Genomic DNA, 26852 nt, shown 5'->3' on the forward strand with positions numbered 1-26852 from the left:
TTCTCCCTAAACACCACTACTGTCCCTGTCAGAGACAGAATGCCAGATAAGCAGCTTTGGTCTGCTCCAGCATTGCTTCCTGGGGGCTTCCCCCGTCCCCATTTCTACATTCAGGCAACATAATAAAGCAGTCAGGGGACCCTGTTAACAAATTCAGAGGCATGATTTCACTCCCTCAAAACTCGTGCCAAAGCCTGCTATGGCCTACCCAGTAACTTTGGCTGAAGAGTCCAAGTTAAGCAGACTCGGATGCTAATTATGCCAGTCCAATATCTAGATAATCTGGTATGTCTTATGCACACAAGCAAACAGGCTTTCTGGGCTCTGACGAGCCATTACTCTCCCATCTAGCCTCTCAGATCTCATTTTCCCTTTTTAGTCTGAGAGCATAAGCCATAAAGGTTGGAAATCTTAAGAGCTCCTCAAATAGGTCAGCAGGTAATTTGAGGCTCTGTGATCGTCATCGTTCTCACTCCTCCTTTAGTACCCTTGTCCTGCACTTCAGTTCCTGGCACGGACTCAATGTCCCTCACAGTGTTTCCTTTGTAAAGCCATTTTCTGTAGGATGTGCCCCTTCCGTTTTCTGCGTCGGCTCTTGGTAACAGGAATGAAGAACATTCCCTTAGGGACCAATGAGTTAGTGTGAACCTTACACAATCCCAGAGAATGCTAATATGAAACAAATGCAGGATCGCAGTTTTCAAATGCCCTCCCCTCCTGCCCACTGTTGAACAAAATCAAAGCAGAGTGAGAAGGAATAAACAGCAAAGCACTGCTGGGATGAATTCACCATAGGTCTGCAAAGAAGCATTGCCCTATCAAGCCTGTCTGGTGCTCCAGGTCATGCGAGTACCTGACACCCCCCTGCAACTACATCTCTGCCTCATACAGAGCTCATGCTGCTGAGTGGTAGAGAGTAGAAGATATTCAAAAAGAAACAAAACAGAGCAGAACAGAAGGGACACACACAGCATGTAGCTGTGTATCCTCATGAAATACCTTCTCAGGAGTTAGTCTGCAAAACCTTTATAGGAGTTTTCCCTGCTTAAATTTCCTGAGTCTGCCAATTAAAGCTGCATGCAGTCTCAAGACATGCCTCAAAAAATCATCAGGAGGGGTCAGCAAAGCATATTCAAAGAGAAAACAACTAGCCCCAGCATATGGTGAGGCCTCTCAGAGGTTCCCTTGCAATATCCTTGGTGACCAGCCTCAGAGGCGGGCTAACATTTTCATTTTGCAGTAAGCCTGTCTGTGCCTACAGCACTGAGTGACTTGGAATCGAGACACCCAGAACTGATTCCTTCTTTCTTTATCTAATGGTAAGACCATGTCTAGTAGACAGAGAAATTAACTTCCCTGAAGGCTGCCTATGTTAAGACCTTGTGCCCCATCCCTCCAGCACAATCCTGAATATTTAGGTATTCCTCTTCAGAGCAAAGGTTTCTTAACTACTCTCCCTCTTCCCCTCCGGCCCTTTGACATTTCTGCTGTCATTTTCCATTTGGGGCACTGATTTGATGGTGTATTCTTAATGAAATCTCACTCAAAGTGCAAACTCATATGCCTTTTCCAAATTGTTTTTTTTTACTGAATTTGACAATTTTCATGGCCAAATACACAGTCAGAGAGAGAGGAAACAAATTGCTCTGAATGAGAGAGAACCTAAAAGTTCAGTAGCATTGCACTGAAGAAAGGCAATAGTCACAAATGCTATCACCAGTTTCCTTACATTGCCACAGACACCATTGTGCTTAACCCTCCAGCCGCTGGAGTCAAGAGGTTGTAAACAAGCCACAGATTCCATGGCTGCAAAGAAAAGCCTGAATGTGTGGAAAATTAAAAGGCTGAAGAAAGGTCATAAAGAAAAATAAAAGTAACTTGATATTTAATAATTTATTCTGACACTGCGATTCTGAATCCCAGTGAGATTTTTGGATCCCAATTTTTGAACACTAGAATTTGTGAAAACTGAGAAGAGAACTGGTTCTTTGTATTTTTTCTAAAGAGAAAATTCCTACAGCAGATAAAGTTTGGGGAGATGGAAGGCCTCTCATGGGCCCAGCTTGAATTAAAAGCTAATGTGAATGGCTATAGTGTTTGCTATCTCCTTTTCTCTTCCAACATCTTCCACAGACTGCAAGACTGGCCTCTCACAGACACCAGCTGGGAGAAAGCACTGAGGGACAACAGCTGATATTTGCACCACAACTGGACAACTACTCTCAAATTATTCTCCTCAACTCTGATTTTTCCAAGAAATAAAAAGAATGCACACATGGACTGGAGCAAGCCAATAACATAAGAAGTGTCCTCACAATATTTCCTTTTCTAAACCTAATACATACCACAGGCTGGGGGCTGTCCTTGTCTCTTTGTGCCCTGGATCTCTTGTCCTTTGGAGTCCACACACCAGCACTGTCCTCCCTGCTGACACTGCACTGGTGTGTAGCTTCCATCAGCATCACACGACGGCATGTAGGCATGCTGGTAACGAATAGCTGCATACCGTTCAACCTCACATTTTGAGGGGCCTAGAAGAAAAACAGTATGCATTAAGGAGGGAAATATTCAAGTGTCAGAGCCCATCTCTACTTGATTCCGTTTGCTTGCCTATTTTTTGCCAAGTCTGTGGGGGGGAAAAAAAAAAGTTTAATTTCCTGTCTGTTTTCAGTGAAACCTCTCAAGTACTAGCCCCAGATGGAAATTCTCCATTCTCTGTCCCACCAGAAAGCTGGCCCCATGGTTTTCTGCCTGTAGGTGTTTGTTTCTGAAAGATAAACAGAAATTAAAACCTCAACACATTTTTCAGTCACAGTCACAGGTAGAGAGAACAACATGGTCTCTCATTCAGTGAGCCATGCTGGAGGCTAGGTGACCTCTGGCCCTTAATATGAATATAAAGCTGGTCAACGGAGCCAGGTATGAAACTTGGGAGACAGATATAAGCACAACGGAATGCTCAGGCAGTGACAGGGCAAACCTCCGTTTCCTCTGTACTTGGCCTTGGGAAAGAGAACTTTTTTTCTTGACTGGACAAACAAATGTTTCTGCAGACAATGAAGTGCTGTTCTAGCAAAAGGCTCTGCACCTCTGACTTTGGAGCTTTGATTGTGAGACCACCAACTTCTTTCACATCCATCCATGGGGAATGAAGGACCCTATTCCTGTCAAACTGGTCTTAACAGCAGAGAAGCCAAAGCTTCATAAGCCAAATTTTATGAGATAAGTTATGATCTCTCCAATAATAGATTCAGCCCTTCCAACAGAAACTTTGGTTATTTATATAAACGTAAGATCCAAGGGCCTAAATATTTCTCATCTTCAAGACCTTTTCAACTGTATTCAGCTACTGGGCTGAAGCAGCAAGAGCACCCACATCAGAATCTATTGTCTGTCAAGAAAGTCCAACAATTTTCCTGGCAGCGCCTAATGTGCATGGTTTCAGGTGATAGTGTAAAATCATGGTAATTCACCAAAGCAGCTGCCATCTGTGTCTAATGAACATGGTCACATCTCCACCTTGTGGCTGTTATAGCTTAATCTTTGCTTACAACCACAGTTTCTAGCTACAGTCAGAGCTTATTTCATAACACTGTGCAGTAGGAGGAGGAGTATGCTTTCCAGACCCCCCGCAAAATGATCAGCTCATCTCAGAAATATAAACATTGTACGACCTATGCAGCTAGAAGACTTTCGTCAGTATCTGCTTAATATCTCTGAGTGACAAAACTTCTTAGCAAGGGTTAGGCACCAGTTTCAGCGGAGTTTGGATATGGAAGGATGAAGTATCACACAAGGGATACAAACTCTCCTCAAGCCAGGCAAATCATTTGGGCCCCTGGTGTAGGACAGTGAAGGAACTACTTTCTCTCCTGTCCCGCAAAGTTCATTGTCAGTAGGCAGTAAAACTCATTTGGCCCAAGGTGTGAGTGAACGAACCCAAAAGCAGATCAGTAAGTTCAGCCTCGCTGGGTAAGTCATTACAAACTCTTGCACAGCCTCTTGGGGATCAAGTGTTCTGTGGCTGACCTAAGATCCTTTCTATTTCTTATTGTACAACCATAAAAGTCTGAGAAAATGCTCCCTTTTTTAACTTAATAAATCATCAGATCCATGTCTAGAATCTCAATCAAGAAACAGGCTGTCACACCCTAAAGTGAGAGTTCATGGGCTTTCAGCTAAGGTGCTTGGGAAAGCTTTGATTAGAAGACAGGCGCAATCTGCTGGTAAGAACGTACAATGCAGAGAGATTAGAAGTTAGCTGCAATTCAGGGACCTTGATTCATGCACTGGAGCTGCGATACTGTATGCTTTCAGTGCAAGAGACTACTAGAACAACTCTCCACACTAGCAGCTGTCACATATGAGCTCCAAAATTGTTGTCCTATTTACAGGGCATCACCCAGTGCTACTTACATCTGAACTTGCCAGAGGTAGCCAGCTGAATCCCCAAGAACCGCCTCTGCAGGATCCGATACATGCTTGTCTCGGTGAATATGCGGGCAGGCTCCAGTGCAGAGAAAATCGTATCATAAACTTCATCAAGCAGGAGTTCCAAGCCTAGAAAAGACAGACACTTTTAGCAGAGTCTGATTTTAAGAGAGAAATCATCTGCTTCATACCAGAGTGGCAGAACTGGAAACCTATCAGGAAAAAGAAAACCAGTCCTCCAAGCAGACAAAACGTGGACTTATATACTGCATAACCCTAATGCACTGTACCATACAATGCACTGTCATTAGCTTTACACCTTGACATCTACCAAAATGAGCATAAAAGGAACATCCAGTAACTCTAAGAAGCTGGCACTGTGCCCTGTTTGGGTTATGTTCAGTTCACAGTAGCGCAAAGTAGTGATATACTGTGCAATTATATCACTATCAGTTGTTTCCAAAAAAACATTTCCTAATTATTTTGGTTGTGTAACTGTAAGCTAAATGTAAAGAGGTGCAGTGGTTTCTCTGAGTGCACAAACTTTTGAACAACTTCTCACACTCAAGTCCTCACCTACTTTTTATTTTTCATAGAAATATCTAAAGAGCTGGAAGTCCTCAAACTCCCCATCCCTCTTTCTTGGAAGAACCATCGTTCTTCCTTGCAAGATGTCCCATCAACTGCTAACATGTATGAAAGCTCTCTTGAGGTTATGAGAGAAGAGGAAAGACCATCTGAGCAAGAAGGAAATTGTTCAGTCTCCAGACCCATTATATTCCCCTTCAGCTGCTAATAGGACTCACTGAATATGATACAGCTTTCTAATATGGACAGAGGGAGTAAACTGAGCCGTCCTGTTTGACCAGCCCAAAAAGGACAGAGTTAGCTGCCATGCAGCAACTCTAGTTCATAAGGGTGGGATTCACCTTGAGGGAGAGAATTGCACTAGGGAGGACCATCCTTTCCCATGGATACTAAAGAGGTCACATTTGTTGTCCTGTATTCTTACCTCTTGCAAAAACAAAACTGAAGGCTTTAACGAAGCTGAAGACTGATACTTATTATTTGCCCTTTTCCTAGGGAATTCAAAGCCCCTTAAGTTAAAGTATCAGAGCCTAGAAGGCACTTACCAGTGTCTGTTAACTCTCTTCCCAGACTGTCAGCGCAGTAGCAGTACCCAGAGACCTCTGGGAACGTTCGCCGGAAAGAACTGAATGTCTGGAACACCTCTGGGAGCCTGGAAGCAAAAGCAGCTTCTTACGGAGAGCTTGTGGAGGTCCTTTGATGACAACAAAGAAGTATTTGTGTTTCCCTTCAGGATTTGTACAGCAAGGACCTCTGCACAGCACAAAACCATTAGGAATTGCCTGGGTCTACTTATATCAACCAGACTCTGACATGATCCAAATGATGGTCTTTCATCTGGCTAAAAAGGTCCAAAGCTGTGCACCGAGCATCTCCCACGCCAGAAGAGCATATCAGGTCTTGGGGTTATCCTTTACACAGCAAGACCCTTTTCTTTATATATTCTTCTTCTCAACAGAAGAATAATCAGAAGTGACCTGTTCCCCTGGATAACACACACACTTTTAAAACAAAGGACAAGACCTCTCTTCAGACAGATTTCAGATTCTTCCTAAAAAGGTACCCAGTGCATAACATTCATTTTCAGTTCTGCTCTCATCTTTGAAAGCCTATCGAAGAGTGCAAAGAGAGGTCTGTTGGTTGAATGCCATTACAACACCCATTCATTAGCTTCTACAAATCTGCACAAGAGGGAAGAGTGCCTAAACAAACAGGTTCCTTCCTGTTTGTTCCCCCCTACATGCAACGTGTGCTTTCAGTAGTGAATTAAGCACAGAAAGCTGATAAAAACAACACTATTTTTTTCATTCTGAGAGCATGGCTCAATGGATTAAACAGAAACAGTTTTTAATATATTACAAGTAAGATTGACTCTCACTTCTGGAGATCAAAGAGGTGCTAGATTCCAGTATAATATGCTGGTAGTGACAACAGCCAGATTCCAGCAAAGGAATGATTTAAGAAGGAAACTTAATAGGGTCAGAGTTGGAAAAAACATAATAAATGTGATCTTAACTGACAGACACTCTAGGGTTTCTCCAAGCAAATAGAAGATAATTTTTTCTAGATTCAGGCAATATGGCCAGCAGAACAATTTTACTATGCTCCACCACAATAAGATTACATTGCAGAGACATACTCTTACGATAAAGGCCTGTTATCCCAGCTGCATGTGGCATATATGGGAAAATCTAACAAAAGAGAAAGGGAGTCTTCTGCCCAAGACATTTGCAGAAATAAATAGTCAGCGTAGTTCTTTTGGTTTTTTGTTTTTTGTTTTTTGTTTTAACAAGGAAGAACACTTAGTAGTAAGGGTAATGGTCCTGAACTACTGGAAAAAACATTAACATGCCAAAATAGTTTACAGCAACCCTGTGTACTTCCTTCAACTAACTGGGACTGCGTACCAGCCTCAGTTCCAGTGCCATCCCACCCGCAACCTGCTCTAGCTGCTCTAACTGCTGCTGCAACCTGCTCTAAGCTGCTCTAACAACTGCAGACCACAATGTAGCTGAGAAATGCTGTACTGCTGACATGGCATGCTAAAGGCAATCAAAATTTCATACTTTAGGACACAAAAGGACTTCTGTTGGCATTGATTAAAAAAACAATTTAAGATATAAACAGCCAGACAGTATCTTTCTCTAGTCTTCTACAAACACATGGACATAAAGGACTTGGGGTATTCCAAGAGCGTTCTGCTCCCCGAATTATCATGCACTGGTCATTTCCCAGTCAGGAGTATGACCTGTTCTCTGCTTGTGAGAGCAATGCCACTATACTCACAGGCAGCTTCCTTCACTGCTCATATCCTTGGAGCTCATCACCTCAGCATCTCAACATCCAATTTAGTGAAACAGGACGTTATGCAAAAAACACATTTCTGCATGCTGCTTTCTTTTCATCCTCAGCTTTACGAAAGCATACACATAATTATATCACTTTTAATGTGGGACTAGATGTGCAGTCATATCCTGTCATCTTGCTTATTTTTGTTCTTAGTCAAGAGTATGGCTAAATAAAATGCAAAAGGATATAAATTGGGGCCACAAACATAAGGATAGAACTTTGTTTGCCTTACTTGGAAGGCTGGCTTCCTACAGCTTCTCTTCTTTTAAGAGTCTCTTTTTATAACAGACCTAGAGGTGGTTAGTGATAACACAGAGGACCTCATCTTTCAGACCCAGTCGAAACAAATGGCTGAAGCGAAGATGGCTATATTTAATTTGTGGATCATTAAGAAGAGTGTTTGCACTCAAAAAATGGGAAAGTAGACAAATGTGAAGTTGTTGAACTTTGCCTCCAACTGAGTCTCTGCATTTGGCTTCCAAAAAAGATAATTCCTTACTGATCTTCAAAATCAGGTTTGCCAAAATCCCTTTTTAGCTTTTGAACATGCAGCTCAAGTCGTATCTACCCTTCTTTTTGACTGCACAGAAGCAGGTGTAGAATACCAAATCATGCTTTTTACACTACCAACAAAATAATACATAATAGGCCTGAACCTCCAGTAAGCTGGGATAAGACACAGACCCCAAGCCTTTAGCCTGATGAAAATGATAGCAAGAAAGTAAAAAGCTGTCCTTGATTTTTGAGTTCTTGAGCTCTCTTACCTATCTGCTACAAGGTCTTCTATATGACTGCCCATCCAAGTGGGACCTGGGCACAGTCTGTACAAAATAAGTAACAGCAGCCAAATCACCAGGGGGTGGCAGGAGATTTTGTGTCATCTTTCTTTCCAGAAGTCTTTCTCTTGGAAAACTTTTTTTTTTATTTCTCCATTTACTTTTTAAAATACATTGATTTATTCTGGAATACTTACAAGGGTGTGGGGAGACAATATGGGAAGGGAGTTAGACTGACATGTCTAGATTTTGAAAATCAGTCTTTGGGGCAAAAGAAAGTTGCTCCAGCGGTCAGAAAATGAACCCAAAACTTTTAAAACATCCCTCCTCTGCTACAGTCTTTTGTTGTGGAACTTAGTATGTAACTTCAACTCCGTGTTGTGGCCTCCCGTTTATAGGACGGGATAATGACATTTCCTTATCTTGCAGGAATATTGTGAAAATATATTAATAGCCTGAAACAGATAGGATGGTAATGAGCCAAGTCAATGCTGCAATTAGAAAGGCAGACAGCTGGAAATGAAACAGTCCTGCTTTGATTAATTACATGATGTGGACACAAGAAAAGTCCTATCCTGCAGCCCTGTTCCAGGCAAACCTCCCAAAGGGAGCAAAAGAATGTTAAATTAAAGCATTGCTTTCTTCTCTGTAATTGCTCTTTTAGAATTTCTGCACTCCACAGGCCAACAAGTGAAACGGCCAAATTATTTTGCTCTTGCCAAAATAACCTCTCTTGAAGCTCTGACAAATTTGTACTGTGCATTTGGGCCTGCCTTTCATTTTTGCTTAAACAACCACCCCCTCAAAATGGCAAAAATGATACTTACAATAAAATGCTTTTGCTATTATAGAGTCAAGTCAGAATGAGACATTATATTTACCCCATTGCCCTCCACTGGAGAAAAGTATTGATTGAGAAAACTCCACTTTGTAAGAAAACAAAAGATTTCTCTGGATTGTCTCAACATCTGTACTAAAGGGAACTCCTCTTTCTGTGGTTCCCCCTTCCCAGTCCTTTTCCATGTGAGCATTAACTTCTGATTCCTCCACAGGACAACAGCTTCCTGTTCCCATTGCATGTTTTCTCTGGACAATCATTTGATACAACATTTTGAAAACTTCCCCAGCCTGCTCCAGCCGCTAGAGGCCAATCTGTATTGCAGCACCCCCTCGTCATCCCTACTCACTTGCCTATATGAATAACTCTGGCACTATGTAAACAAATGAACATCTTCCACACTGCTATGTGGAACTTGCTCTTCATGTGTTGCCACTCGGCTCTCTGTCCATACGTTTTCACATCTCATATGGAATTAACTTTATCTCATTTATACATCTGAACTTCTCTCCCCCTTCTGCACTTATCTCATTTTGTTCTGTGTCAGGAAGGTAGCCTCAGATACTGTTGTACGACATTATTGCCATGTGGTATCCACTGATGTGCAAAGACATTCTGATTAGATTGCAGGGATGGAATGTCAGGCTTTTCTAGATAAACAAATTTAAGTCATAAGAAAGAAAAAAGTTCTTTACTTGGTTCACCCATCATCAGGAAACAAAGACAGATAGGGTCACAGAAGGGCTTCACGTAAAAAAGTGCAGTAAGATATTGACTTGAAGAGACATGCAGAATTGCCTTCCTTTTTTCAGAAGCCTATGCTCTTACCTGTTATAATTGTGAATGAGATCAAAAAACATCATGTCTGTAGTGTTGACAAATTTGCACTGGACAGGGAAAAATTCTCCATCTGGTGAACACTGTGGCGGGCTCTTCTCCCCAACCCCATGAAGAATGCGACGGTCTCGGATCTCGCAGTTTCCTGGACCTGATTGGAAAAGAGTATTGCTTATTGGTGTTTATCTTCCCAGGAACACTCAAACAACCACCCTGCTATTTGGAAAGGGGCTCAGATCCATTACACTGAACACAGGAACCTAAGTGAAGTGCCTTGGTTTCCCTTTATAGCCAATGAAAACATAGACACTTGATTTAGATTCTTAAGCACCTATAGTTACATAGGATGAATGTATGTCAGTGTCCAAGCTCCTGATCTGCTAACCTTTCATTCAAGCCAAACTTTCCATCCCCCCCCCCCGCCCCCCAAATACCCTGCCTTTTTGTTGAATCCTACTTACACCGTGTTGGCTTTCCTCTCTGCCTGGTGCCATAAATCTCCATTCCTTCCAGGTCTACACACCAGCACTGATCCAGTTCCACGTCACACTGCACCATATCAAACATCCCTGAATCCAAGCACTGAGGGATGTAGGAGATGCTACTGCTGTTGATGTAGCGACTTACCAAGATCCTCTGCTTTTGCAGCTGGCAAAAGGATAAGCCTATTATACCAAAAAGAGGCATCATTAGAAGAAGGTACTTGCTGGGCACTAAATCATTTAAGACGACATTGGAGTTTTTTCAGAGTTGCAAGTTCTGAGTCTGCCACCCAGGTGGCATCAGGACATTGATGGACTTGAGCTCATGAAAATCGGTACACAGAAACCTGTGACAGATTGGCTGAAGCTTTCTGACTGAAAAGCCAACACAATAAGTGGATCTTTCATTCATGATTTACATTCAGGTAACCTTTATGAACAGGAATTATCCAGGTGCATCAGGTTTTCATCATCACCTCCAAAGAAAACCCAGAGCTTTCACGGAAAAGACCTAGTAAGTTACAAACTAGACTTCTCCAAAGTCCAGAGCTAACCCATTCTTGATTTCAGCAGTTCAAATTCATGGCACTCTGAACAATAGAAATGTCTGACTTACAAGATACGGGGTATCCATTCTGCTTGCTGCCAGGTACCTCAACGCCATTCTCGTCCACACACCAACAGGAAAGACCATTCCTACTGCACTGAACCGTTCTGAGGGAGAATGCACATTACACATTTTATTCTGTTAGCTACAGAGTCCTCAGTCAGTACAGGGCATAAACCAAGACATAAACCATGACAAACATGCAGGACAAGTACTATAAAACCACAAATAATGGAATCGGAAGGACTGCATTTCTGGGCGCTCTGAATATTCTAGGTCTACCTGGTAGCAGTTCTTCTTAATTCTAGTAAATCTCTGAAGTTTTCAGTAACTGCAGAAAATTGACTTGAAGTCATTCAGGAAGAAAGCAGATTGGACAGAATCCTGCTTTTCAGTATTCGAGATTCACTGTACATCTGGGGACCTTTTCTAAGTCAAATCTAGCACAGTCTAGGTCCCCCATCTTAGGCAACAACAGCAAGATAACACTAAAGAGCATTATGGTTGGCACTCCCCCTCAACCTCAGCTTTAACTCATTAACTTCTTGCATCTTCAAGCCACACACTGTTTTCTAACCCACTGCTCCACGGACTCCCAACGAGCTTTCCGATTCTTTTACTGCCTTTAGAAGGAAACCAAGCTGTGCCACTTAAAGCGCTGTGAATAGCTTCCCCCAGTCAGCTTGGCTCAGTTACACCAGCTGGCACACCGATCACGGGTCTTGGACACATAAGAGTGGATGGGAAGGCAGCAGCTGCGTAATGCAATAATCTGTACCAAGCATTTAACACAAATACTGCTGCCAACATTAGTCTATTAATCTTAGATTAACCTATTAACCCAGAGATTATTTCCAGCAAGAGGGATTTCATTTAGGAGAAATGAATGTGCTGGATCTGCAGCATGGCTCAATGAAATACCTTCAGTCACCCTCTCCCTCCAGTCTGCTGATAGAGAGTCTCTTCAAAACCAAAGTTAAAGCCTTCATTGCTAATTAAAGATTACATACAAACCCAGCAAAATAACAGCCAGAATGAATTACCTGAACTGGCCATCTTCTGAGCATTGAGGAACATAGGTTTCTCCTTCTGAAAAAGCCTTTTCCCTTTGAAGTTCACATGGTCGTAAAGGCTGGGAATCTGTCTGGTACTCTGAAAGCAGCAAGAAGGTAGAGACATAAAAGCAGTTTCACTATGAACCTATTCTTATTAAAACCCCATTAGTGCCAATGCTAGCTGGAAAAGTCCCAGGTCCACCCTTCCTCCCTGGTTATTTTCTCATGACTCTTCATGTGCATTGCTGCACAGGGCAGCACAGAAAGGTACTGAAGAACTAGCTGGGGTGATGAAGGTGCCCATGAACACCTCTCCCAGGCCTGTGCTGAATTAGCTCCAGTCCTGTTCTGTACTAACATGGCTATCATTTTCTGGTACTTGAGGCAATTTACTTATTCAAGGTTAGTTGTGGCTACCTCTAAAAAACAGTATTTTGCCATAGCCACACCTATTTCTCAGAGGGACATCACTATGAATAGTTCTGAGTACTAGTTCTTTATTGAAGCCAAGTCACTTACTATTCTACCAAAAGGAGAAGGTATTTCTACTTTACTTCGTGAAAGACTTAGAAAGAATCAATGCCTAGTAGACAGCATCAGACATTCACATTAGGAGCACTTTTCAAATGTTACCAGTACAAGTGATCAACGGCTGAAGCCACCTAGCAAGAAAACAGTCAACCCATCAGTTCTTAATTTCATCAAAAATCAAATTTAGATGCTGTTTGAGAAGAATGATGAAATTCAATAATTCCTTCTTTACAGAACAGATTAGTTGACCTTACAGTCTCCTGTCCTCAAAATCTAACAATCTTCTGTCAAAAATTTGACAAAGTCAGGAGAAAATACTAAGAAACTATGGAACAGAATACCAGTTAACTTACCTTTGTGTCACTTCACTAAAAGCAAAGAGATACATGAGCTAGGGAAAGGGCTAGTTAGAACAATGGTAGGACCCAGGAGTTCTGGCATGGGATTCTGTATCTGAGCTAGTTGCTTGTACTTTCACTATGGTCCTCAGAGATGTAGTTACTAGAGTCAGAGGAGATGAGGTAAGTCAGTGTTCAAAGATCAGCATTGCTTTAGGACAAGATTAAGTACTTTTTTTACTTCCATTGACTAGTTTTCCATCAGCTCTAAAAACAAACTAAACAAAAACATAGATGCAGTGATTTAACTGAAGGTTCACCTAATCCAGTATTTGGTCAGGGTCACCACAGGTCTAATAGTGCAAATACATAATGAGAATCCTTAATACTTTGCAGCCTTCAGTAATTTGCGACTCATGGACTTCTTTAACCAGAGATGTTTTCTGTGCACTTAAGAACTCTCAGTCATTTCTCTGTGAATTCTTACTGTGCCCCCGTAAGTCCATGTAAAGTTTTACACAAGATTGTAAAAGGAGTTTAGGTTAGTTCACATATAGACATCAACATTTAGACAAATCCCATACTATTTCAATCTCTAATGTGACTCTGAGCCAGTTGCTCTGGGATGCATGGAGATCCCTTCTATGGTGCCAGAGACAGACTATTAAGGCAGCCGAGTTAGGAGATCAATCAGTGGTTCAAATTGCTTTTTACGCAGAACCGTCAAACTCTTGTTCCTTAAACAGAACAAGAAGAGAACTAGGGACAGCATTCAGACTATCCAGTAATCTAACTAGGATCAAGCCTAAATTAGATGGTGGGACACATAAACAAATGCCATACTCCTAAGACCTTTGCATCACTGTAGCACCACCCTTTTTTACCCAAGCTTCTTCTCTGGCCCAGTACATTCATCCAATTTTTTCACCCCCAAAACAAGCTTACTGAACTCAAATAACCCTGACCTTCTACAGGTCCTCATTGTTTGGGATTTAACCTGGAACCCAGACTCAATCTGGGCATCACACAACAGCTAGGTAAACTAGTAATATGCAAGATTCAAGATCCTGTTCCACTGTGTAACACGCAAAACCATAACTACCTTTGTCTCATTTTTCACTTAGCAGGAATAACACAAAGAGCAGTGCAAAGATCACAGGAGCACAGTCATTACTGGACATAAGCAAAGGGAAAGAATAAGTGTACTTACCAAATATATTGGCTGCCACTATACTAATAAAGCAAAGAAGGATGCAAAATGTGATGGAGCCCATCTTGCAATGCAAGAGCTCCATCCCCTTTTGTCATCGAGGCAACCCTGCACACAACACAGCCTCCACCTGCCTTTATAGCAAAAATTGTTTGAACAGGTTCATTTATGAGCTGGTAGACTGGCTACTAAATTGGGTGAGTGACGCATATGATGCTTCTAAGTAAACCACAAGAGGACCATTCACCTGGAACTGCCCTAGTGGTTTTCATCAGTGAGTTCTCATCCCCTCTCCAGGGAGCACTACTGAACCCAGTCATCTGAAAGTAGAACAAGCACCAGCATGTACAAAGGGCAGCTTGGAAGACTTAGTTAAATCAACATGCAAATTAATCATACTGACATTGCCCCAGACTGAGCTTACACTATCACCTATGTTGTGGTGCACCCATTTGCACCGAATTCAAGGAGAGATCCTATTCCTTGAACAGGTGCCTGACTTCCAGCTGAAGTCAATGGCAAGTTAGAGGCCTAAAATACCTCAGTAGGGTCTTGACTTGGGGCACATTCATGAAGAATAATGCCAGCACTCAAGAAATATATGCTTAAATATAAGCTGAAAGCTGCCACAACCTACGTTGCTTATTTAGACCTTGTGTTCTTTATTTGACCTTGGCTTCAACTCCCACTTGTACCACATACTCACATACAGCTTCAAAGTAGCTTCACTTCTGCAGTTTCATCCTTTAAACACAACATAGGTATAACAATTAAGCAGATCAACACAAGTCAAGCTTTTGGTACTTACTACATTTAAGATTCTCAAACTAAAACCACTTTAGAAATATTACTTCTCTGCTTCTAGAGTATCATGTCTTGCCTGCATCCCTCTTATGACAGTTAGCACTTACTCGTTCAAATGTCTGCACCAGCAATTGTGAGAACTCATGTTCACTTACACAAAGCTAGTTGGACACCTGGGCCCAGAAGAATTAGCTGAGTAATAATGAGAAAAACCACCAAACTCTTGTTCTAAGAGTGATTTTAGGAAAAAGTGACAGCAGCACACTTATTTGTGATTCATGGGTGCTAGAGAATCAGACAGTCTAGAAACAACCCTTCTGAGGGTTGTGCAGTCTCCATCCTTGGAAATATTCAAAACCTCACTGGACAAGGTCCTGGGCAATCTGCTCCAGCTGACCCTGCTTGAGCAGGGGGGGTTGATCTCCAAAGATGCCTTCCAACCCCAACTATTCCGTGACACTGATACCCTTTTACAGACCAAGACTATACATGTGCTAACAGTGATTAAAGCATCATTACACCTAGGTTGTAGACCTTTGTAGTGCTACAGTATTTGATATATATGGTAAACATGATCTCAAACAGCAGTACGAACTTGGTTTAGCATTACTAGTCTTCTTAAAATGAGAGCTGGACTACATTTAGATTTGACTTTCAACCAACCTATTTTGGACTTGAGGAAAGTCAATAGTCAGCAGAAAGATCCAGCTAAGAAAATGTGAAGAGTACATTCTACGTAGATGACTGACAAAAAAAGGCAACTTTCAAAAGCATTAAAAATATATACATACATACGTATGTGTGTATACACACACACACACACAGACACATACACGTATACCTCCTGTAACAGGCCTGATTAAGCAGACACAGAAAGAAAGAGAGCATTTGGATTAGATAAAGCACTTGCAGGGAAATGTACATACAGATTAAAGGATTCAGACTAAACAAAGAATACCCAGTACTCATACTAGGTTGGCTGAATTATGAAAGATAGAAAGCCTTACCATGAAATATATTTTTGACTGAAGTATGTTTCAAGAGTCTCAGGTTTGTGCCTGACACCACTTTCCACTGGGACTGCTACAAGAGAGCAACAAAAGACAACACATCCCAGATTCATGGGCTCTGCACAGGTAGCCGGTTCAAAAGCACAAAGGTATGTTTGCAAGCAACTGAAATGCATATCCAATGTGGCACTTATTTAATTCAATTTTCTAAAGTTAGTTTAAATTATATAACTAAAATCCAGGCTCTTTGCATAGCAAATGGGGAGAAAGAGGCTTTTAATGGTAATCATTCACTTTTTTCTTCAGTCATTACAAGTCATTAGTAGCTGATAATGTAATTTGGCAGGTAGGACACCAAGGAGGTCTCAAAGGGTTATTTTTAATAGAAAGAAGCACAGATCTACAATATCTACATAGTGTTGATACCCCAGATTACTTTTATTTTCCTCAAAAAAACAACCTCTGAATCATGCAGGTGGGAAGAACAGCCAAGTCTTAAGTCTTTTCAAAAACAAAGTGAGAGAGTGAGATCTGCCAATTGGCATCATTTAAGCCACTTCTAGATGTGCGTCAGATCAAGATGGGCATCTCAACACACGCAAGTTCAATGGGATGCAATAGCCCATGGATTGAAAAAAGTAGTTTACAGAGCAATATGTGCAATCCACATTCTTCAGGGGTGGAAAAGGCACTTGTGAACTATGGCTGGTCATATTCAAACTAAAACTCCTCACTGCATAATGTTCACTTCAGTGAAGGACCAATTGTATCGACCTCTATTTTTAGCATGTGAGAAAAGATGGAACAATCTCTTAAATAGCTCATCAGTGATGAAAACAGAGCCAGTGGTAAAGGTTCCTGCTGCCAATATGGTCTAGAGCTGGAAATGAGGGTTTCATTTCTAATGAAGATTAGCAAAAAGCAATACAACCTGGACTATAATTGTTGGGTAGCTGTCCTGGGATGGGGAAAGAAAAATGTCAGCGTGATGAAACATTTTACTGAAGTCACAAATATTAAGGGAAAAGCAGTCCAATTATTCAGTGATACCTTAAAATTGAAGACATTCCAGTTTTGCAGACACTTTCTCAGTAGAAAATATGGTTTGTGAATTGCAATGTGTACATACCAAGAAGCCCAAGGGCAATGCTTTCTACACATGAACACCAACATACAGACTTACAGAAAAGTTGCTCTCACCCAAATGAGACTGAAGCCTGAGAAATCTACCTTCGTTTAAGAAATGAACTGAAAGGAGCCTCCTGCATGAAGCAGAGAGTTGGAAGCACAAAGTTTTGAAGAACTGAAAGCATTATCAAATTATTTCCATATTTTTGTGTATTTTTAAATAATACACTGCTTTTCTATGTTAAGTACATCAGAAATACTGGACAATCCTCTCCTTTAAGAAAATTATGTAAAATCCTACACGACATTTGTGTATGATTTTATGTTTATGACAACTTTTATACTAACAGATTAGGTGAAACTGTTTCCCGCTTGGCACAGTTCTTCCCAGGTATGAAACACTCTTAATTTTCTTCATATGATTTTGGCACAGATAAGTGCTTCACAAGGTCTTGTTAAAGTTATTATCACTGATTAAATTTTAAAAAGTCCTTAAGTGATGCAAAATTGGAAGATGACAAGAAAAAAAGAACAGTCCCACTAAAAAATAAAAGCTTTGATTATTCCATACGTTACATGATTTTCAGACTGAAAGAACGATGAGGAAGTACCAGTAACTTGTACACTAACTAGTGGCTAGGTAAGAAAAGAGGGCAGAGGACTGCTCAGTTTTTTGTATTATAACTTGCCAACTGGCAAAGTGCCTTTGGCAACAAAAGAACTTAAAGCCCATGTAAGAACATTTGAGTTTGCCTTTGTCCCTGCAGAAATGAACAATTTTTAGGACAGGTGAAATGACTTTTTTCTTATATATCCATTGGAGATAGCATATAGTTTTCCACTATATATTTAATAGCATCCAATAGTACTTTAGAGATGCAAGGTAGAAAATTGGATATATTCCTCTCATGGCATCTAAGATGTAGCCTGCTTTGAAACTCCAAGCAGATTTAAGTTCTGCCATCAACAACAGAGCGATGCATAGATTCACACACTGAATTAGATTCAATATTTGATAAATGCAAAGTAACCCATGTGGGAAAAGACATCCTCAGCCACACAAGCACAGCAACAGGGTTCTAAGTTTCTGGTTTTGGTAGGACAAAATTACTTTGGTCTTTTAGACCATGCAATACTTAACTTTCTCTCAACTGAATACAACAACATAGAGCCAATGAAATCAGAAAGCAAGTTCAAAGAAATAAAAATATTTCTCTCCCAACAAAACTGTGGAATTCATTAAACCACCTGGTGTTGTGGAGGTCAAAAGATAAATGAATTAAGAAAAAAAAGATGGACTAAACAGAATCTGCTCTCATAAAGAACAGATCTATCAATGATAAAACTGACAGTCTTCATAAAAATTCTGGTACAGAAACACTCAGTTTTGCAGAAATGAAAGATACATTAAGCAGAAGACTGATTTGTATGGATCCACAGAATACAGTGAATATAGATTACAGATACAGACGGGATATACTCATGTCTGCTCACTTCTGTCAAAGTGAATTGGCTGGCTAGATCTACTGACTCAGTAGACCTCTTCATAAACAATTTTGCTAATAAGAAAACAATTTTCAAGTATTACTCCAAAATCTGAATTTGGCCCTGTTTCTTTTGGATTTGAAAGACTGTTTCAAGATTGTGGCTTCAATAACGATTGAAAAGTCCCTATGTTTCACAATAAAAATGCAGAAATTTGTTTTATGTTTAATATCACACCTAGTTCTGCTAAATGAAGAGCTGAACATTTTCTCTGTATTAGTAACTCAGATCCCGCCTCTCATAATTTCATTCAATTGCTGCTTACCATCTGTGCCCTAGTCTACAAGATATTTAAGCCAGGAACTTTCTTAGCATTAGTTGCTTATTTATTTCCTGCTACAATAGGGTCCTGAAAAATGTATTTTAATATTGCCTACAAACCAAGAAATCACTAAAAGCAAATTGTTTTGTAATGACATTGTACAAAGATGCAAAACTAGAAAATAAACCTTAGAAGATAGATGTCTGCCCACAGAAAGAGATAATATCATTGTGAACAAGTTGTAGAAAGACTGTCTTTCAAGAACTAAGTGTGCTGCAAAACTCAAAACTGGAAGTTGTTAAATACCAAAGCAGCTTGGAACAGAAAAATATTCTAATTACCCTGTCTTACAGTAACATAATATCCATGACTGAATATAATTTGACTACATTATTTGCCTAGGGAACCGAAGGCTCCGTAACGCTTTAAGATGTACACAAAACACTCACTGGCTTGTTGAAACTCAAGTCCACTGAATGCAAGCCCAGGCACATAACAATCTCAACAGACCTTTATTGGGAGTATTAGAATGCAGTCAACATTATTGCTATTATAAAAAACAAACCACAGAAGAAAGTATTTTGCTTCTCTCATGGAAGATTTAATAATAGTGCACTGCTGCCTCTCTCAGACTGTTTAGTGACAATACACTGACGCACACGGCTGTAACGGAATGGAGATGGATGTTGCCAGTTTTAAAGATAACCAAGCTGCTGTTCAAAGTAAACAGCAGTTGAACTAGCAATTAGCTACTCAATCCACAGAAACTGTGCTGGCTCATCTACAGCTTACACACAGACCCAGTGCACATATACAGGGAGCCTGATTTTGGAATTTGCTCCTGAATAACCTTTTTTTTTTTTTTTTTTTAATGCTAGTTCATTTTCTCCACAGGCTCTCCAATTTTTTCAGATTTTTTTCAGTTGCTCAGGCTGGTGCAGAATGGCTGCCAAAAGCAATCTGTTTTTTGTTGCAGTGTATTTTCACCACCATGACATGCTATTTTTCCCCATGTATAAACATATATACACATAGTGTATAACACTTATTGCTACAGACAAGCCCCCTACATCCAGTGCTCAGGACATAACACAGCATATTAAAAACCATTACTGAAGCATTTCAAATGCCCTCTGTAAAATGACCACCAAAAGCCACATAGATATGGTACAAAAGAAAAAAAAGTAGGAGCTAATAAAATGTGAGGATAGCAATGGGCATTTACAAAGTGATTACACCTCCGACCTTAATAAGCACAGTCTAAAATTAAGAAGCACAGACTGCAAGATTTCTAAGCATTAGAGAGAAAACCTAAGGTTCCCGTCTTTTAAAATACCCTGGCAAAGATGGTCCCTTCTGCATATGAATGTAAAACTTCTGTACATCACCTTTACACATCAGTACCTCTACATGACTGGCAACAGAGCAAGGATCTGAAGATGAGCCGATTGCATGCTTCTTGTTATGAAGAGTGCTTAAAAACAAAACAAAACACAAGCTCAAGTTGTCCAAATTCTGATTTTTTAAAGTTTCTGCAAAGAAAAAATAAAATAATTGCAGTTTGCCTTCAAATACAACGGAAAGAATATACTGTTTTTCTAGAGTCATTTTTTATAATCTCACTGTGAAGTTCTAGTGACTCCCTTAAGTCAGAACTTTGAGTTTGGCAAGGAGAAGTACTAGAGGTGGGTTTTTGTTTTAAAAAGCCTTTCAGGTCTAGCTAAGTTAGAAGTCCCATGGGAGCAGGGGAGCTCACCATTTGCACATGATCAGTAGAGGCTTACTAGAGGAAGGTAGCAAAAATATCTACAGAGTTTGATCACTGCACACACAATCCAACTGTACAGAGCTCCCAGAATACACTCGAGCCTGAGGACAAGAAGAGCAGAGCAGACCCTTCCCTAGGGTGACCTTCCCACAGCAACCAGAAAGAACTGGGGCACAAGAAGAAAGGAGTGAAACCCTCCAGGCATCATAGAAAAGCAGAGAGTGAAGAAAGCTGAAGAATGAAAGGAGAGAGGGATGCAAGCTGGAAGACAAACAAACAAGGAGCACAACTTAGGGATAAAATGAAGAATGACAGGCAGATGTTAGTCCTACAAGGGGGCTGCATCCATATAGCAATATCCCTAGCAAATATATGAGATCTACCAGAAAATTGCAACGTACTCTGCTTAGATAATTTTAAAGAGAATGACAGGCTTCTATTGCTGTAAGTTACATCCACTACTTCCTAGCTGAACAAAGATCTATATATCTAAGGCCAGAACATCCAATATACGGGCCTTACCCAAACCACAGCTGCCCCCAAGAAGAGGTGGTAGGAAGCATCTTCCAACCCATCCCAAGCCATACGACTTGAAGTACCTCCATTTTATGACCAAAAAACATAGGCAACCCCCATCCTGTGATATCTGATCACATGACCAGGACCATGTTTCATTTATGAATATAATATTTATGTCCTACTGCCATCGTTACAACTGAAAATGCAGAGTTCCTGAGGCAGATGCCTACATTATGGTTATGGAGAAGGGTTTGAAATGAATCACTTCCAAACACCTCCATGAAGAACTGTGCAGACCCACCTCAGAAAAAAGCTGGGCATCTAAAGACTACAAGTTTGCCACCTAGCCCTGTGAAAACACAACAGGGTTCTGTACAGTGGCACTTACCTTTTTATTAAGAACTTAATTTAAGATGAAATAAAGTTGCAAAATTAAAAGTTCCATATCACCTTCTTATATACATGTATCAGAAACAGTCATTACATCATCATATACTTTTTTCACCTCAGAGAGAGTCTACCTATGCTACACAACGCATGAGGCGACTGCAATTCATCTCCAGATGAATAATGATGTAAATAGACTGTGTGCAGATTCGCAACTCATTTACCAAGGAAGCTGGAAGACACAAGGAGGACGATGCCTATAGAAGAAAGATTTTCTTGATAAGGCCAACTAAAAGACATACTGGTATGAACCAGACCACACAGGGTTTGACTGGTGCAAAGCAAGCAACTAAGTTACATACTGTGCAGAACACTTAGCATTGCTATGGCACTTGACTTTTAAGTGCTTAAAAAAAAAAAAAAAAGAAAGAAAACAAAACAAACCCAAAAAACTTTAAGAGCATCCCAACATTTGAATACTTGAGAAACTGGGGCCATAACTAATGTTCACATGTTGCAGACTAACGTCACAATTTGAGAAAGCAAACTCAAAAGTTCGTGAAGCATTCAAGCAGTATGCAATGTATTGCAGAACAGTCCATAAGGAAAATGAGACTGTAGTTCACGTAAGATATGAATGCCTGCAAGAATTCTTATAGTACTTGACTACATAAGAAAGGAAGATTAAAAAAAGAAAAAAAAAAGAATAATTGCTTTGTAAGTACAGGCCATCCTGAGTAAGGCAGGATCCTCAGGGATAGAATCATGTAGTCAAGTAAATTCAGAGACTGTTACATATACAAATGGAAGACAAATTAAAGCTGCAAGGGCAACTTTAATTTTGACCTTACAACAATTTCCTTTTCAGGATACTATTCTTATACCTCTGCACTAGGAATAGAAACTCCTTCCTCCCACCTGAAATCCTTCGGTCCATCTCCACCTTCAGTTACATTTACAATTATATTATATCACACTCATGCACACACATTGCATAATATTGCTATAGTGTATGCTGTATAAATTATGTAAATACACTCCACTTTGTTTCAAAGTAATTCATCTGTGTTTACGCTTCTCTTATACAGTACACAGTACTACATTCAAGGATATGCAGCAAGTGAATTATATATAAAAAAAAGTCTCACATATCAAAAAAGCAAGTAGGTCACTCAACAACTACTCTTATTGTTTTAAGCAGTTATTTAAGCATCCAACTATATAACATATCAGGGTATTTTATTTAACAATGACCATTAAAATGCCAACAATTTCTCAGCTGTTGTATTCTTTCTGTTATGAAGTTGCCAATCATGATTCCATAATGAGCTTCCAAGTTATACTTATCATACAGATTTGTAACATCTCCTGTAAGACTGATGCGGCAAGACCTTTTAAATAGCAATTGCTCTATAACAGGGGTTTACATTTTGCTTTAGACATCAAGAGTGATAACTTACTTCAGACATAATAGACAGATGGGAAACATCGGAGTAAGTATATTTTAGCAATGAACAAGCCATGCTACTTTCTTTCTCAATAATGGTTTTGTCATGAAAGTTCAGCACACTGGTTATAAAAATCTTTCCTAGATAACCCATCTTTGGCACATTTTTCAACTTTACAAATCCTCAAAAGGCATTCCAGCAATTTATGATTTTTTTGATGGTCTGTACGTTATCACTTTTATTTTTCCTCTTCTTCTTCATTGGTATGTAGATCAGGAAGGAAAGTGGAAAATGTAGAGTATGCAGAATAGTTTTAATAAACAGTTTTACATACAGTACCTTACATATAGAACAGTGTGTTTGCAAATTTAAATAATTTTTGAATGTACAGTGGCTTGTACTCTTATCAAAAGGTAAATTCAAGTTTACTGTCTATCGGTTCTAAAATGCATTTATACAGATAACTAGAACTGATAAACAGATGTGAGGCATAAAATGTTCAAGTATCTTAATGTCATCAGTTAAATAGCCTCCTTTTAACAGTCATATTTTACAAATTTCAAAACCTGTACATACATTATTTTCAATTTTAGAAACTGCTTGTTAAAAGGTAACATTTCATGTTAACCACCAGTTCTTATAGTTTATTGTAATAAAACTAGACATGTGTAGATATAAATGTATAGGGTATGTATATATGTACATGTGTATCTACACACATATACATACACATAGAAGTATGTATCACTGGGTGCAGCGGCAACTTAAAAGCACAGGGAAAGTCCTGGGCTCAAAATCCAGCAAGATCTAACAGAGCAACTAGGTTGCCTTTGGTTTCACGATGTTTCATTCACTGAAGCGGACAGTTTTGATAAAAACAATGTATCTCATGATATTTATTCTAGTGGTTTAGTAATTCACAGCCACAGACATTTTTGCTGCTCTTGTCATTCCTCATCCCAGCTGAGGTTGATAAATTTTCAGAGGGCTAACACGAAAACAGAGCTACCCAGGACAAAAATTGTACTTTGAATCCTGAACATTGCAATAGAACATAAAAAAATATAAACTAGATACACTTTTGGATGGATTGCTGGCACCAAGTAGGACTTTGGAAAAAAACCTTCATGTAAGTCATACTCAAACTCTCATCCCAGTGGTTTTAACATTATTTGGCACATCTGACAACTATTTGCCACTTATGTTTTAAAGGAGCCTAAGGGTGCTGTAATAAGGATTTCTATTTAAAAAAATACTTTAAAAAAGGAGACCATGACAAGTCGTTTCTTTCAAAGCCAAAGCTCGTATGTTCATTTTCCCAAACATTCATGAGAGAAGAAAATAACAATCTACAAACTTTTCTTGTAGAGAGGATACAGAGCTCTCTGTGTCTATCTTTCACTAGCAAGATAAAAGGAATTCATTAAAAATGCATTTCCCAAAGACTGTTTTTAATCACCCGACTTCTGTGAGTTCGGAACTTCCTGCCAAAGGTTTCAAAATGGTAGCACTGTTCTTCGCAGAATTTTTGTTTGTTCACCTTTCTTATATGAGGAAAATGCCTTGTTTATCATGTTAAGATCACATCAACATTTCTCAGTGTGTAATATATTATACTTTGAAGCTTGGACACTGAATATTCAGATTTTCAGTATAACAAATTCCTTAGTCTAGATCTCTTCTCCTCTCTCTAAAGCTTCAGGCTATTAATGTAATCAGCACAGAACCAGATAAATGCTCAGCTTTTTGCTGTCTTCCTGTCAGTCTTGCGGCTAATAAGAAAATTCACTGTAGAAAGCCTATTTTTATTTCTTTATTCTTCCTTTTGTCATACAGAGCAAAGTGTTGCTATTTGTTGTACTTTCCCCATGTCAATTAAGAGCTGTTTGATACGTCGCTTGAGCTGAGGCAATCTTGCAAGAGGATCTGGTGGCTCCAGTTCTCCAGTGAAATCAAGCCAGCTTTCTAAAACTACAGAAGGAAAAGGAAGAAATTAATTAGAACATGCCTTGGAGCAACATAATTTTCATAACAATTAAACTTATTTCTTTCATATTTTCTGTCTTTAATAAGAAGGGGAAATATACTAAGGGTGTGATCTTTATCTAACATAAGACACATTTACTAGGGAAATTTCAACTAATTTAGTGTTTCACTCACTGAATGGACTGCTAATATAAAAAGGTACTTGGGGTCAAATTATAGCCTTGGCTGACAATTTACTGTCTACACACACACAAAAGAACCCCTAGTTCAAGGTCTTCTGTCTGTGATGGTTGTGTAACAGAAAAAGTAACCCTTAAAAGCAAGGATCAGTCAAATCCTAGGCTCACTCCTGTCACTTTAACAGACTGGATTTTCTTTTATTTTCAGGATTATCTTGCTGTTCTTTGCTGAAGAACCTGAAACCAGTTATTTACTAACACATAGCAAACCAAAGATGAAGGCAGAATGAGCACATCTTTCCTCCTAAATATTTCCAAATACTAGACAAATCAGACCAGAAAATCCTCCCCAGAAGAGCTGCAGAAAAATCTGATACCTTTAGGGTCCATCCCTGAACAAAGGCTAGAGAAGTTACCTACACTTTCTGAAGTCTCTCTCTTATTACATGATTCAAGCTAACTTTTCAGAGGTCCCGAGCACTTACCTACTTTACTGTGTATTCGACACTTTTGGAAAGCATGTGTGTGTGTGTGCATGGCCAGGGCAGAGGTGATGCTGGTACAAGCTCTGGTTATAACTTTGGGTACCCAAATTTGAATATGATTTTTGAAAATCCATCCTCAGTGTCTCAGATCACCTTCAACACAGTGGCTATGCAAGATGCTGTTATAGGTGTGTTAACATTAAGAGTTAAAGAACTGTATGTAATATCTGGCAATGCAGTTACCATCAACTTCCTTTTCAATCAGGTCCATTCTGCTGGTGACTTCATTCTGTACATTCTCTATATGGGTAAGGAGATTTAGCTGCCATTGAAGATGAGTGTCCACTTGTTCTTCTGAGCCTTTTTTTTCATTACAAACAAACACAGTGTTCCCTTCAGCAGAATTCTTCTTCATAGGTGCAATAGAAAGAAAAAAGTTGCCATTTAAGAGTGGTTATTTTTGTATTTCTGCTGTTGATTTCAATACTTGAGTCACATGATAAACGATGCCATTTCAAAACTGTACTTCTGTCTACTTCACAAAAAGCATACTCAAAAGCCATGTACCATGACACATCAATAGACTAAACCAAACAAAATGCAAATTCCATACAAATGAGCAGTAACAGCATTGGGGAAGTGGAATAAGAGTGGGGGGAAGTAAATTTTACCAGCTCAATAATGCAGGAGGACAGACTGCATTTCTGTGCCCTGTTTATACAAATTATAACTCAAATCATGAAGTGCTGAACTGCATCAGTGAATCATCACCAAAAATGTGCAAAACCCTATGGTTTGTTGCAATTTTAGTCATGAAACGTAGGAAAACTGCCTAAAACACAGTAATACTGAAGATGTGAAAAGTCTACTTATTTTGTGCAAATCAGCTGCCCATTCATATGTTGATTAAAACAAAAGACTTCTCTTCCTACTACTGCTGTGATCCCATGCAACTTCCCACCACGAGTCTGGGCCAGACTTAAACATGTTTGGAGACTGTTATATGGCCAGTAATGTACAAAATTATGCACACAAAGTAAACGTAGTATGTTAGACATAGATTGCCTTCTTTGACATACTTAGTATCTCCATAATATCTTTATCTTTTTGTATTTCATGTATTTAGGCAACAACCAAAGGAAGTATATCTCACCTGACAAATCAGTCAAAATTTTCAGCATCTACATTAACTAACAGGACTGGCAGTTTCAGTTTTGTAGCCCCTATGACTTCATATCTGATGAAGCTCCTTCACTAGTGATTATTCTGTTTTAGGAAGCAGCTTCACA

At 39.6% G+C, this 26852-nt stretch overlaps 2 protein-coding genes across 10 annotated transcripts in view; both read right to left on the reverse strand.

Moving 5' to 3' along the window:
• Window positions 1-14127, reverse strand: part of TG (thyroglobulin) — a 165837-nt gene extending 151710 nt beyond the window's left edge. Inside the window, exons 1-8 of the mRNA XM_067290138.1 lie at window positions 14043-14127; window positions 11952-12060; window positions 10918-11015; window positions 10281-10484; window positions 9811-9970; window positions 5565-5671; window positions 4417-4560; window positions 2346-2531 (exon numbers count right to left, since the gene is read on the reverse strand). Of these exons, the coding sequence (XP_067146239.1) occupies window positions 2346-2531; window positions 4417-4560; window positions 5565-5671; window positions 9811-9970; window positions 10281-10484; window positions 10918-11015; window positions 11952-12060; window positions 14043-14127 (1093 nt within the window). The remainder of the gene's footprint in view (window positions 1-2345; window positions 2532-4416; window positions 4561-5564; window positions 5672-9810; window positions 9971-10280; window positions 10485-10917; window positions 11016-11951; window positions 12061-14042) is intronic.
• Window positions 14128-19284: 5157 nt separating this feature from the next.
• PHF20L1 (PHD finger protein 20 like 1) overlaps window positions 19285-26852 on the reverse strand; it is a 57809-nt gene continuing 50241 nt past the window's right edge. For 7 of the 9 annotated variants that reach the window (XM_067290142.1, XM_067290141.1, XM_067290145.1 and 4 more), the window contains 2 exons: window positions 25807-25972; window positions 19285-24884 (listed from right to left, as the gene is read on the reverse strand). In XM_067290142.1, the coding sequence (XP_067146243.1) occupies window positions 24742-24884; window positions 25807-25972 (309 nt within the window). In that variant the 3' untranslated portion in view covers window positions 19285-24741. The remainder of the gene's footprint in view (window positions 24885-25806; window positions 25973-26852) is intronic. The other 2 variants (XM_067290146.1, XM_067290147.1) reach the window with 2 other exon arrangements.

Source organism: Apteryx mantelli, chromosome 2, assembly GCF_036417845.1.
Source record: "Apteryx mantelli isolate bAptMan1 chromosome 2, bAptMan1.hap1, whole genome shotgun sequence".
Lineage (NCBI taxonomy): Eukaryota > Metazoa > Chordata > Aves > Apterygiformes > Apterygidae > Apteryx > Apteryx mantelli.